Here is a 14253-nt window from a genome sequence, read left to right as displayed (position 1 = left end):
GATGTGTAAAAGGAGGAGGAAATTAGTTTTTGAATTTTTACTGAACAATTGAACAATCTTCCTTACAGTATCAAATATATTCATTCTCTATCTTATCAGTTAGCCATAGATTGTGGGGAAGAAAACTCTGATAGAAACTTTAAATTCAGGTCCCTGCAACAGGCAGTACTCACTCAGTAGTATGGCTTTTTTGGTGTGGGGTGGTACTGGGAATTGAACTCAGGGGCACTAGACCACTGAGCCACACCCCAGCCCTGTTTTGTATTTTATTTAGAGACAGAGTCTCACTGAATTGCTTTGTGCCTCACTTTAGCTGAGGCTGGCTTTGAACTCTCAATCCTCCTGCCTTAGGCTCCTGAGCCTCTGGGATCACAGGCATTCACTACTGCACCTGGCACCATATTGCTTTTTACATATATCAGCTGCCAGTTGGTGATTCTTTTGTTCTCGCCTCAAGTCTCTTTTTCACCCCAGACCAAAGAAGCAGCTCCCATCTGGGATGCCCCATTCTCGTGGCCAAAGACAAAAAGTTCTTAAGAGAAGAAGTCAAATCTTGTAATAGTTTTTAAAGGTCCTGATCAGCTCTGAGCATCGGTCATGCCCATTCACACTAGGTTGGCCAGAGCAAGTTGCTTGGCCAAGTCTCGGGTCAGTGTCTTCAACACAGATCCTCCAGTTTATAAGGCAGTTGATAGGAATGTGTTATCCTCTGAAGAGGAAGAGAGAGGAAATCATAGTGTCTCACAGGTCTATTGTGGATAGGGCCATGCATCTCTGGCACTCATGCCATCTTCTGATGCTGCCTCTCCAAAAAGTCCATTTCCTGCTTCTTTTACCCACCCCTCCATCACCGCCTATGTAGCCCTTGTTGTCAGGTAGACCCATGGAAACTGCTCAGCTTTTCTGCAGCCTAATGTGGGGTCTTTATGATACACTGGCTAAATTATTGGTTTAGTAAAAACTAGAGCTGTTTGATATGATATGGAACAGCTCTGCTGTAAACTAAGAGGGCTCAGTCTTTACTAAACTCATATCCACTTTTTTTTTGAAAATTTATGCTATTGGCTCAAAGCAAAATTTTAAATAAATTAGATAATTACTGCTTATATCTAGTAAATATGTGTCCAGAGCCCTTAAATATATACCCTATCGCCTTAAAGCACTTTATAACATAGAGAGTAATTTTATCATCCTTATCTCATCTGGTGCTCACAAGAAGCCTAGTGATGCCAATATTATTGCAATTCCCATTTTATAAGATAAGATCAAAAGGCATGTCCATTAAAAATAAGAAAGCATATTTTAAAAATAAATAAAAAGATAAATGAGTTTAAAAAAGAGAGAAAAACAGTTAGTGGGCTTTATGGCTGGAATTCAAGCCAGGGTACTCTGATGAAGAAATACCTTCTTTTAAGTATATCTTGAAAAATGCATAATGTATTATGCAAAATACCTTATTTTAAAATTGTGGAATAAGATGACTGTTTGCTTTACTGAAATAATTCACCTTAAAAAATTTAAAAAGTATTTCTTTGGTTTTTGAATATTTGCTTAATAAATTTCAGTTACACACAAATTTCCTTCGGAAGACCATCTTTGCACCGAGCAGGCAGTGTGGTCATTGGAGCACAAAGCCAGTTACCCCATCAGAGAAAATGGCCTGCCATCCAAGCGGTTATTCAGTGTGGCACACTGGACCGTATCCCCACTGTCCATCCTGGTCTAAACCACTATCATCTAATCTTAGCCAAAATATGGCAGTAGGACCTTAAACCTCCTTCTATACCTTTCCTTCCCTCCTTCAAGTGCCTAGTGACACTTTCAATCTATGAATCCAAAATACCTGACTTCTCTTTTCCCACCAAGATTCCTACACAGATTCCGTCACAGCTACAAGCTCCCATGTGTTGTCCTCCCAAGGCTGCCAGTGTCTCTTGTCATTCTCTATCTACCTTCATCTCTGTCCTCTTTTCAGCTTTCTCTCCTCCCTGCCAATGTTTGGTAGACAATTAACATTCATTTGGCAGATTTCACCTTTCCAGGGAATTCAGCCATGCCTGTAAACTCCCATAACCCCAGCCCTTTGATAGTCTACCTGGTCAGCAACTCACCCCTATGTCCAGCTATCATGAGGCCCCTGGATTGTCCTCTTTAACCACCACTTGAATCTGACTGAGGTGCCTGGTGTCTTTCTACTGCTTACTTGAGAAGATGTGTAAGATGATAGTGGTTTTTGCAAAATTCCTTACCCACCCACACCAGTCACCCTTATAAGATGACACACAGCAGCTGGGGGGAGAGCAACCATGTCAATCATGTTTCAAAGCAACCAACTTGTTCTGAAAAAGAGTCCAACTCATGTTTTAGAGTAGAAATGTTCCCTATGATAACTGCTAGAAATAATGGAGGTCCTCCTAAGTCTAATCACCTCTTTATGCTGCTGAGAGGACAATGGGAGTGGCTGGATTTTAAGACAATGGGGTTTCTAAGAACCAGCCTGTGTTCTATGCTTGTAGATGCTGCATGTTGCTGAGCAGGGTCCCTGTAGAACGCGTGTACTGCCTTAATGCTCAGTTAAGCCTCGTGATCCTGTCCATAACAACAAAAGCTGTGCTATAAATTCTCTAAATTCTTTAGAGGTTGAAGTAGACAAGTTGCTCTGCTTGCAGCTTGGCCCCAGATGTCAGTGTGGCAAGATGGCTCAGCACCCTGGCAGATGAATAGTGGCCTCTCCAGAGTTGATGATAATTTACTGTGCCCATGGATTTTGATGTAGTTGGGTCCTCTTGTAAGACTGACAGACCAGGTTTAATTGGAGCCAGGCCTCAGGAGACCCAGTTTGGAGAGGATGGGTCATATACCTCCAGGGACCTTTTGGAGCTGTGCTTTGCCCCTCGCTTACCCAACTTTCAATCAAACTAATAGCTGAATTTTATTTTTTGAAAATTTCTCTAAGAGACCACTTTCCTTCCTTCCTGGAATTCACAGAGGAGAATGAGGGCCTATAAATATCTTGGTTAAAAATTGGAAGATTTTGGAGTGACTGGGGGCCTGGCAGGAAGCCTCCTATTCGCTGTAAGTGAATAGATGTTTCATGTATTTTTTTCTTCTCTTCTTTGTTCTTTACCTGGGAACGCCCTTTCCCTCATTTTCAGGCAACTGAAATCTTCTAAATCCCACTTAAAGTTTCTTCTTACAGGAAACTCACTATATTCTTCCTGCTCAGAGTTTAAACTAATCTGTGTTGTCATTTCATGATGTTATGCTATACTTTTATTTAGCGCTTGTGGCATCCTGAGTCATTTGAAAAGTTCTTATTTACCCTTATTTCTTCCCTGGATTATACCTTCCCTAAGGTGAGAACTGGAACTTACTCATCTTCCTTTTGTCCCCAGTCCCTGGCATGAAGTCCTGGCCTAGAAGGAGGTCTATAAACTTGTTGAATTGATTTAAATCTTTTAGTCTTGTTCCTCCATGAAGTACATTGCACAATCGGTAATATTCTCCATAAACAAATGGACCCTCAGAAAGAAACATCTGATGCTCTTTTATCTGCCTTGCCATGAATTTGCAATTTCCTTACCACTTCAGGCAAAACAGCGAGTTTCCAAGAACAACTGTTTTCCCTTCTCCATAACTCTGAGTTCAGGAAAGGCCAACCATTCCAGGGACCTCGTCATCTTCCATAGTGCACAGGGTGGAAGATTCCGTGATAAGACTATGAAGATGGGCTTCCTTTTGGGTCGGGCTAGACCACTTCCTGTTTGGGGGTTAAGTCTTCTTCTGAATCAAAATCAATTTCCTAAAACATACCACTTTGAATTGAGCTCCAGAGACATGTTTTTTATATCTTTTATTTGCTTTCAATAGAAGAAAACAGAGTTCTCACTTCGCTATCTTTTTTTTTTTTTTTTTTTTTGAGGCAGTCTCTTTATGTTGCACAGGCTGGCCTTGAACTTCCTATCTTCCTGCCTCAGCCTCTGGAGTAGCTGGGATTACAGGCATGCACTACCATGTCTTGATTTCTTCTTATTTTTAACTCTATTTGGAAGGAATTGAGTCAGAAGAGATGGAAAGTGGGTCTCTATCAGATTCCCTATAGAATGGATGACTGAGCCAATACCACACTGGTTAGCATCTTTTGTCCCTGCAGGGAGACTGCAAACAGTAATCACACACAGGATAAGTGGCTTAAAAATGAATTGATAAGTTTTGAAAATTAGGTATAAAAAATAAAAAGAAACCCAGGATTTTTGAACTGTTTGTGACTTAAGAGGCTATCGCCAAGAGAGTCACTTTGGGTGTTTTTAGCTTGGGTCCCACATTCTCTTCTGAAATTAACTACTGTGATCCTTTTCATCACTGTAAGGATCTCGCCCTAGAGTGGAGAGCCCCTCAATGCTCCCCTGTGAATAGGCTGGACCCTTGGATAACAGTAACCGGAGGGCTCCTGGAAGATGACTGACGCCTGACAACTTAGGTTGGCTTCTGTGTAACTATTTCTTTTTCCTTTTTATTCCTCTTAAAATGAAAACACTGAGCTTTTCTTTTGATATGTTCTATATTTATGAGAGAAGAGTAATGTAGTTAATAGGAAGAGCATGGCCCTTGGGTTCAGACAACACGAATACTCAAATCTCAGCTTCCACACCTAGTAGTTGTGTGCACTTAACTCTTGGCACCTCAGTATCCTTGTAAAAGCTACTTTGTAGAGCTGCTGTGAACATTAACATACATAACAGTCACTCAAGTACAACTATTAATATCAATTATTCTCACCTACAGGAATATGCAAGTTCCTTGGAAACATGCATTTTTTGGAGGGTGATAAAGGATGAGGCATTATATTTTAATTAATTTTTTTGTTGTTGTTTTTTCTTCAGTCTGTGTTTCACATATATACGTCGGGCATCATTTCAAGCACTTCGGTAACATTAATGAATAAAATAGGTAAAAATTTATACCCCATGTGTGCCTTACATTATTGTGGTGGGTACAACTGGATGCTGTTAAAGGCTCTGAAGAAATTAAGAGAGCTAAGAGGAACAGGAGGTTGGCAACAGGCTGTGATTGTGAATTGGAATTTGGGGGTAGGCCTTGTTGTGAACATGACCTTGGTTTTGTGTCCTCAGAGGCTTTTTAAAACTACCTTTCAGGATGGTGAATGGGAGGGAGGGAGATGGAATTGAGGAGTAGGAACCTGCTGATTTGTGGGAGAGCATGAGTATTCCCTTTGGTGTAACATGTCAAAATGCAAACTCAGAAGAGTGAAGTTTTCCAGATGGCCTGATTTTATTTTGTTTAATTTGGGCAAATATCTTCCTGTGATGTTTTGTACGTATCCTGCTTTCTGCAACAAGGGCTACTAAGTACAGTCTACCTGGTCTGTGACTACTAGAGGAGATCATCACTGTGATGTATGTCTGTTATTGGACTGTCACCAAGCAAGTCCATTGGGACCAGCAGAGATGTTCTCAGCTATTTGCCCTGTGCAGGGGCCTGAGCCTGCAGTCACTGTGAATGCTACCCATATGTGGCTGTTTAAATGTAAATAGACATTAATTACAATGAAGTGACATTTGAAAGTCCCATTCTCAATCATACCAGTCACATTTCCTGTGCTCAATAGCCATAAATAGCTAGAGACTACTGTGTTAGATAGTGCTGATGGTAAAACATTTCCATCACTGTGGAACGTTCTGTTAGTATTTGTTGCTTTGCCTGTTTCCCTCTCTGACTTGGGTTTTTTGTGGTGCTGCTGTCAGTTTTCAGACCAATCTTACCCTTTTCATTTGTTTCTCATAGATTTTAGGATTAAATGCCAGATGTAGAATGTTGAGCTAAGGAAGAGTACCTAGGCTTTAAGGGAGATTAGAAGAACTACCTTATATTCAGGAACCTAGATTTTATTCTTGGGATTTATATTGGTATCAGGATTACCCAGTGCTTCTTTTGCTTGGCTATTGTGTTGCAGCTTTACTCTGGGTGGTAAGAGAGTCAGACTGCTGAGTTACTATGGGAATGCTGTTAGTCCAGTCAATGATCCCTTATTTGGAGCTATGATATTCAAGGAATGTTTAATGCCCAAATGTCTACCCACACGCCCAGAACTGTGTTAGTCCCTGGAGATACAAACGAGAATGAACTTGGCCCCAAAGCCTGAGGAATTCACAGTTTAGGCAGTAAAGAGAGCCGCATATACAATTTCATTTGTCTAGTGCCCAACTATTCTGAGCACTCCTAAAAATCTGGAGGAGGGTGGTGTATGACTCAGCCTTCCCAGGGACAGGAGTGAGGGGATAGGAAAGGAAGCAGGAAGCTGAAAAATGCCCCCTAAAGAAATGATTCTTAAATGGAAGCTTGAGGGAGAAATTGGTGTTGGTAACATGAAGATGTTGAGAGAGGAACAGGGCACAGTGGTGCATGCCTGTAATCCCAGTGGATTGGGAGGCTGTGAGGCAGGAAGATCGTGAGTTCAAAGTCAGCCTCAGCAAAAGCGAGGTGCTAAGCAACTCAGTGAAACCCTGTCTCTAAATAAAATACAAAATAGGGCTGGGGTTGTGGTTCAGAGGTCTAATGCCCCTGAGTTCAATCCCTAGTACCCAAAAGAAAAAAAAAAAATAAGATGTTGAGAGAATGGGGTCAATAGACACAATGTACCATAGCATGAAAAAAACCCAAGAAGTGGAATAACAGAGAATAAGAGTGAGAACTTGTAGGATTAGGATTGATGAAGCTTAAAATAAACAGGAACGAGTGTCTGTAGAGGTAGGTTGATAGATGAGTTTCATCAGGGAGAGTGACAGAGTGATGGTTCTGTTGGCAGATCCGGCTTCTCAGTAATCCAGGTAGTACATTCGGGTGACCCTGTAGGTTACGTTTTGGGGGAACTGGGCTGGAAGTTGGAATGCCAGTGGCGTGAGAGGGCTGGGGAGGAGGGGCTTGTAAGAATCCTAAAGGAGATAATGAGGGCCTGAGGTCAGAGAGTGTAACAGGTTGGATCAGGGGACATGGATTTGGTCGATACTAATTTTTAAAGGTAAAATTATTAGTATTTTAAGGATTGATTTTATTATTAGGAATGAAGGAGACAGGAATAAGAGATGACTCTCAGCTTTCAGGGAAACAGTTTAATTCAAACTCTTCTCCCAAGTTCATTGTGACAGGCTTTGACCTGTAGTTGCTACTAGTGATTTGCATTAACAACTGTGCTGTCTAGGTTACCTTTTGGCTCTCTTTTGTCAAGATTTGAGTGAAGTACCACCCTTGTATGACTTTAATTTTGAAATTTTATAGAAGTTTGGCTTCATTTTTAGCGGCTCTAATTTAGACACAAAATTACCCCATTTGCTGGGACATCCCTTGAGTGGACCATTGAACCTGTTATTCATTAGGAGCAGCTGAAAACCATCAGCAAAATTCCTGCACTATGCCAACAATAACACCAGTCAAATTTCAAGGTAACTCTAGGTTTCAGAAAGTTATGAATCTCATAATCTGTCTAGCTGACTCCTTATTTGTATTTTTATGCAGATTTGTCACATAAAGAGCTGGAGGTTTCCTTATTTTCCATATTTGTACACTGCTTTTCTTAGATCATAAATTAAATTCTGAGTTCTGAGTGTTGACAGAGACATACTTATAGATTTGTAGCTAATCATTTTAAAGTAAATGTACAAAACCAGGCCGGAAGTAGGAGAGGAGCCTGCCTAAAGGGACCATTATAGTGGGGCCTGTATAGAATTCTCCAGTACCTGCAATGCAATTTAAAAGGATTTTCCAACTGGCAGTTAGCATTTTAATGACATCTTAGTTAACCATAAGTTAAGCTTTCAAAAGAGAAAGAAAATAAAGAAATATAGTTCTCTAGTTTGGATTATTAAGGAAATATGAAAAATATATGGTGATACTTCACATGTTAGCAATGTATTTCTTGACTGCCTGGTTAAAGCCACAAATGGTAGTTGTTTACCACTTTCTTTTATATGGTTTTATTTAACCACTGCATCTGGCCTTTGCTACTAAATAGTTTTTCTTTGTCATTCTAACTGCTCTATTCAGTAGGCTCTTTGGTGATGCTCTTTGGGCACACATCTCCCCAAGTTAACAGGACAATTATACTACATGGTAGAGAGTTTTATTTGAAGACTAGTAACGTGTTTGGTGATGAATGAGGACTGTAAAATGAGAAGCATGGGAAGTTTCCAGATCCTTTAAGAATGTTTTTATACAAAAGAGGAAAGAAAACAAGCTCTCTATAATTCTTAGGAGAAGTCACATTAACCATTTGTTAAAAGTTGGATTTACAAGGAACATTGGCTTCTTAAGAGTGTTCCTCACAAACTGCCGTCTTTTCCATGATGTCATTGAAGGCTGTTTAGCAACATATCAAAATAGTTTTATGAAAAGATGAATATGTGTTTCATTAATCCTTAGAGGAATTTTCTAAAATGCCTTTTTAAAAATAAATAATTAGTGTCATTCTGTAAAGTGCATGACTTCTTAGGGTGGGAAAGAAGAAGAAGAAAATAAAAGGGGCTATTTTTTCAAGCAATTAGTGATTTAGAACCAGCTGGTTAAGTGAGGTGAAAAACCCTGAGTTGTATGTTATATTATTTTGAATGCTAACCTCATAATCTTTCTCCCATGGTAAATGGCTCTAAACTTTGATCTTCTCAAACAAGTTTGCCAGATGTAGCGGACAAAGCATGTGTGAACTTTTGTGCACCATTTCCACCTGGCTGATGGGAAACCATAAGTTAATTCTCGTTTGACTTTTATTTCTAGGCATTACAGCAGAAGTTCTGGTGGTGACCTCTTTCGCTGAACTGCAGAGAAGGGCCCCAGAAGCAAAAGGGAAGATTGTTGTTTATAACCAACCCTATGTCAGCTATGCCATGACAGTGGAATACCGAGTCCGGGGGGCCGTGGAGGCTGCCAAGGTGGGAGCTTTGGCATCCCTTATCCGATCAGTGGCGACCTTCTCCATCTACAGGTTGGTTACAATATTTGTTTGGAAACTTTAAAAAATCTTTTCCATGAAAGAGAAACCCTTACGAAATAAAGACAAAGCCATTCAAATGAAAATACTGATCATGCGTGGAATTCCCCCACCCCCTATTCCACATTTGGTCATTTGTTGGCAATATCTTTTGGGGGCCTTTTCAGGATTCCAAGCTTCATTTATGCATTCCTTTAAAAAGCTTTCCACATCCACAGCCATCCTTTAACATTCCTTATATAACGAATACACTGTGTATTTTCACTAGAGGGTGGGTTGACTTCACGTCTGTGTTTCATCAGCATTCCTAATGACTTCAGAGGAGGCCAGGCGGCTTTCCACGTTGCTAGAGGAGTGAAATAAAAATAGAGTGGGTAACATGGTGGGGGCCAATTCTGGGGTAATGGAACAAGCTGGGGAACTAGAGGAACCTGGCTCTGCTACTGAACAACTGTATGAACAACTTCAGTGTTTCTTAGACTTCTCTGAGTCTCACAATTCTCTGTTGACAAATGATGATGAAGAAGAAATGTGTGAAATTCTTTTAAGATTAAATTGAGCAAACTTATAAAAGATAATTGATTATCTTTACAGGTCTATAAAAATATTTGGTGGCATTATTTGAAAACAATGTAAGACTTTTCTTCTTTATTATCCTGGTTTTTATTATCTTAGGAGACTAACTCCTCTTAGCCTGCTTTTTTTTTTTTTAAATGTTGTCAAGGATAGCCTTAAATTATTGGATTCAAGGATTCTCCTGCCTTAGCCTCTCAAGTAGATGGGACTACAAGTTTGTGCCACTGTGTTGGGTCAAGTGTTTCAATAATTCTCAATCCCAGGATGCAATTCAGTATTGCAATGGATAAAAGGTCTAAAACTTGACCTGTAGACATTTGGCCTAGTTTAATAGTTACATGTAGTTGTGTCACACATTAAGGATAGCTATTTGAGTAACATAGATAAAAGAAATGCCATTTTAGTGTTGTAGCCTGGCCCATTTTTTTAAAAAAATGCACAAATAATTGCAGATGGTGTTTATTTGAGTTTCAGGACTGGATTTTTAGTATCTATGTGTTAGTATGTAAGTTCATTCTGCACAATTGCTGTTTGGAAATTAAGACACAGCTGCTTGACCTTAATTAGTGTCCTATATTCTTGAAAATAAAATAACTGAAGAATAGATGTCAGCAACTAGTGAGAGACGAATGGTACAAAAGTGCAGAGAAAAGGAAAGAGAGTTTAAAAAAAAACAGGGATTATATGTCTTCCCAGGGGAGGAAGAAGACAGGGCATGTTAAAACCACTTGTTAATAGTTTTATGAGAGAAAACCTAGTTATACTGGTGCTATAGTGCTAAAAATAATATTCTTTCTAAAGTCTTTAATGGCTTCATGACTAGTGAAAAGTGATTGGATCATATTCTTTTGGATGGTTCATCTTCCCAGGAGGGAAATCCTAAAAAGGCTAGTTTACTTCCCAGAATATCTCTGTCATCCTTGGAATAACACACTAAGCAAGCTGTGGCCATTCACCATGATTTCATTGGTCATGAGAATGAAATTATGGAGCTAGTTTGTTGCTTTGTGAAACTGGGAGATTGCCAGAAATCTTTATTTAAGGACTACTACTCATAAGACTAATAAATTCTCAGATGACTTAATATTCAGTGATCTGCCAGGGTTCATTGGCATATTATTTTTTTCTGGCATAGTGAAGACATCTGAAAAACCAAGGATACAGCATGAGTAGGACTTGTCCAGCATGAGACTTCAAAATGTTATCCTCTAAGACTTGGGGTCAGCAATTTGTTATATGGATAAAATGAACATTTTCTTATACTTCTAAATCTAGACTGATGGTAACTTTTCTCTGATTTTATAGTCAACCATACTTCATTGGATTCAACTTTAAAACTCCATTCTCTGACCATTTGTAAATGTGTAATGACACTGGCCTTTACATAATATCTTAAAATCTTTCACATAGGTCATATTATTTATTGTGATTACATCCTGAAGGGTCATGCAGATGAAGCATTATCCCTATGTAAAAGTTTAGAGAATTAGACATATTAACTTGTTTACATCTTACATCCTGAAAACTAAAAACTAAAATGAAATAGGCTTCCTTTGTCCACTTCTAGCTTATTGTTTTTAGCACCAAGTTTCTTTAGAGTGTTCTGCATTCCTATCTCCAGGTCCTCACTCCCCTACACTCTGCAGACTGTTTCAATGTGGCTTTTCCCAGTACTGAAATGGAACTTCTTAAGGTCACAAATAACAACCTAGTTATCAAATATAATGGACTTCTCAAGCCACCATCTTATGGCACCTCTCTGAAGCACGTGTCACTATTGACTTCTTTTTAAATATTTCTTTTCTTTGGCTTTTATGACTTCTTTTTCATATTAATTTTCTTTGTCTGCTCTCTCACTCCTCTGTTCTTATTTCTCTGTCTTCTGACTCTGACTGTTCTACATGAGCATTACCATCACATTTGTGGCTTCAATCACCTTTATGCTTTGGCAATTTCCAAGCCCACCTCTCCCATCTGGACCACTGCCACACTGCCAGTTGCCTATGGGTTCTTCTTTTAGATGTCCTATGGATGTCTTGGTTCTAGCTTTTTAAAAATTTAATTCATCCTTTCACATTTTTCTTCTGCATTTTCTATCTCAGTAAAAATAACCTCTGTCTTCTAACTCACAGCCCTTGATTATGCTTGTTTTCTTCCCTTGTCCCTCATTTCTAGAAGTTACTAAGTCTCTTGGTTCTGCTCTGTATCAATCATTTTAATACATACAGACTGAGCAGCTCCGTTTCCCAGCCTCACTCCATATTCCAGTCACTGGGAGCCACTAACATTTTCCCCATGAGCTATGTTTCCCAGGGTTTCATGACAGCCTGTGCTTTCTTCTCTGCTACCCTCCTTCCCTTCCTCACTGTCACACTCCATTTCTCAAGATTTATCTTAGTGGCTCTCCTTCAGGCAAGTGCTCTCTGATATCCAAATGTAGCCCAGGTGAGCCACCTCTTTATGGTATTCCCATGCCATCCCATATATAGTCTGTATCACAATGTTTTGAAGATAGTTTTAGCTCATACTTTGGTTGAATAGACTAATGGTTGTAACAAACAACTTCACATCTCAGTCACCTAACATAACAGAGGTCTCTTTCTTGCTTACATAATAGTGCCAAAGGAGTGTTCAGCAGGTGGACATTTGCTCCTTTCCATCTGTGACTCCACATCTCTGAGATCTCAGAATCCTCTGTATCCAGCAGAAAAAGAAGGGGATATTGAGAGAAAGTCATTCACTAACCAGGAGGGTTTTTCATGGTCATTCCTATTCTGGACTGGATATAACATACTTCTGCTCATTGTTCTGCTGGTCAGAATGCCATTATATGGAGGCTGTGCACTTTGGCTTGTCTTTATGCTCAGGGTATAAGGAGAGTGAGTTTGGTGAAAAACTGTCCAGTCTGCCCTGACTTCCTGACTACATACTAGACTAACTAGACTCTCAGTTTCAGAAAGATATTGATTTCGTGTGTGTGGGTGTGTGAGTGGGTGTGTACTTTTTCTTTACTTCTGTGTTCCTATCATCCAGTACAATGTTTGATACATAGCGTTCTGGAAATATCTATTGAAGGAATAAACTTGTCTAAGTTTATGTAGTAAATTATGTGACAAACAAATTATGTTAGTTGTGTTAGTTATTCATTGCTGTAACCAAAATATGTGTCAAGAACAACTTAGAGGAAGAAAGGTTTATTTTAGGGTTTACGGTTCAGAGGTCTCAGTCCATGGTCAGCTAATACCATTGCTTTGGACCTCAAGTGAGGCAGAATTTCATGGTGGAAGGGCATGGAAGAGGAAAGCTGTTCAGTTCATGGCATCTGATGAGAGGAAAAGCCAGGGACAAATATAACCCAAGGCCACATCCCACCTGCCTACAATTACTACCCACTAGTCCATTCAAATTAATAATCTATCAAATGGATTAATACATAGATGAGGTTTCAGCTCTCATAATCCAATATTTTTACTTCTGAACATTGATACATTGCCTAACAATTGAGCTCTATCAGGGATATTTTTTAGATCCAAACCATAACACTGGGTGACCCAATTCCTAGTGATCTCTGACCAAAATATATAACCTCTATAGTAAGCTTTAAAATTACTTGATCTTTTAGGGAACTTTGTATTTGGAAGAAAATGTCAGGTACCCAAAACACTAGATTTTTAATATATATTCTACCAAAACTTTAATGAATAATGATGTTTTCAGTTGCTAACTTAAAAAAAAAATAGTTCCTTTCTCCCTGGTAAGATTTTCACCCTTAACTATGGGAGTGGGCAATATTAGATTCTATCTAGGAATATTGTAGAAGTCAGCAATGCTAAAGAACAGAATATATATTGTAATTTGTTGCTGCTTATCTTCAGAGTTAAAGAATCCCTAGAGGAAGTTCCATATGACACTTTTCAGTGCAGTCACCAGTGTCATCAGCCATTTTGGAAGTAGAATAGTCACATGGCCTCATGACAGATTCCTCCAGAGAAAGCTCATTATTTGTTGCCAGCAGCGTCTCCAGGTTATTCTCTTTGTTTCTCTGGACTGCCTTTATTAGTGGTTCTGTGCTCCGGCTTCAAAGAGAAGACTTTTCCTTTATTGATGTTTTTATAATAACAACCTGACCTTTCATTCACCATTGACCGTCAATTCATTAGCACATTTTATGAATGTAAAACACCTCTTCTCTTTGTAATGGGAAAATATTTTAAAAATCAATGTAATTAATTACAGATTTAGGTTTCACAGAGGAAAGCTTCTTAATAGAACCATTTGTCTTATACTGTTTCTCAAATTTATCATACTTTTTAGTAAATGCTTTCTGAGAGCTTACCAGCTACTCAGAAGTTTCCAGGGACTAGGGTTACTAAGATGAATAAGATATGCATTTTTTTTCCTTCAGAAATAGTCTATCTCAGGAAAGAGAAGGAGGCAAGGTTAAAATATAACTGATTAGGGGAATATATTTTATATGTAATACTTAATGCATGATTAGGGGAAAGAAATGAAAGAAGGGAATGACCATTTATTAAATGCCAACTTTGTACTATGCTTTTCTAAAGGCTTAAATTGTTTTAATCCTTTATGCAACGCAATAGATGTAAACTTTGGTATCTCTCTTTTACAGGTTCAGGGTGGTTAAATGGCTTATCAAGTTACACAGCTAGTGAAAG

At 39.0% G+C, this 14253-nt stretch overlaps 1 protein-coding gene across 3 annotated transcripts in view; it reads left to right on the top strand.

Moving 5' to 3' along the window:
* The window catches only part of Cpq (carboxypeptidase Q), a 441872-nt gene that overhangs the window by 131454 nt on the left and 296165 nt on the right, over positions 1 to 14253 (top strand). For all 3 annotated transcript variants that reach the window (XM_040293837.2, XM_078016890.1, XM_021725165.3), the window contains exon 3: positions 8788 to 8995. In XM_040293837.2, coding sequence (XP_040149771.1) covers positions 8788 to 8995 — 208 coding nt within the window. The remainder of the gene's footprint in view (positions 1 to 8787; positions 8996 to 14253) is intronic.

This window comes from Ictidomys tridecemlineatus, chromosome 7 (assembly GCF_052094955.1).
Source record: "Ictidomys tridecemlineatus isolate mIctTri1 chromosome 7, mIctTri1.hap1, whole genome shotgun sequence".
Taxonomy (NCBI): domain Eukaryota; kingdom Metazoa; phylum Chordata; class Mammalia; order Rodentia; family Sciuridae; genus Ictidomys; species Ictidomys tridecemlineatus.
This window is presented reverse-complemented; position numbering and strand designations above follow the sequence as displayed.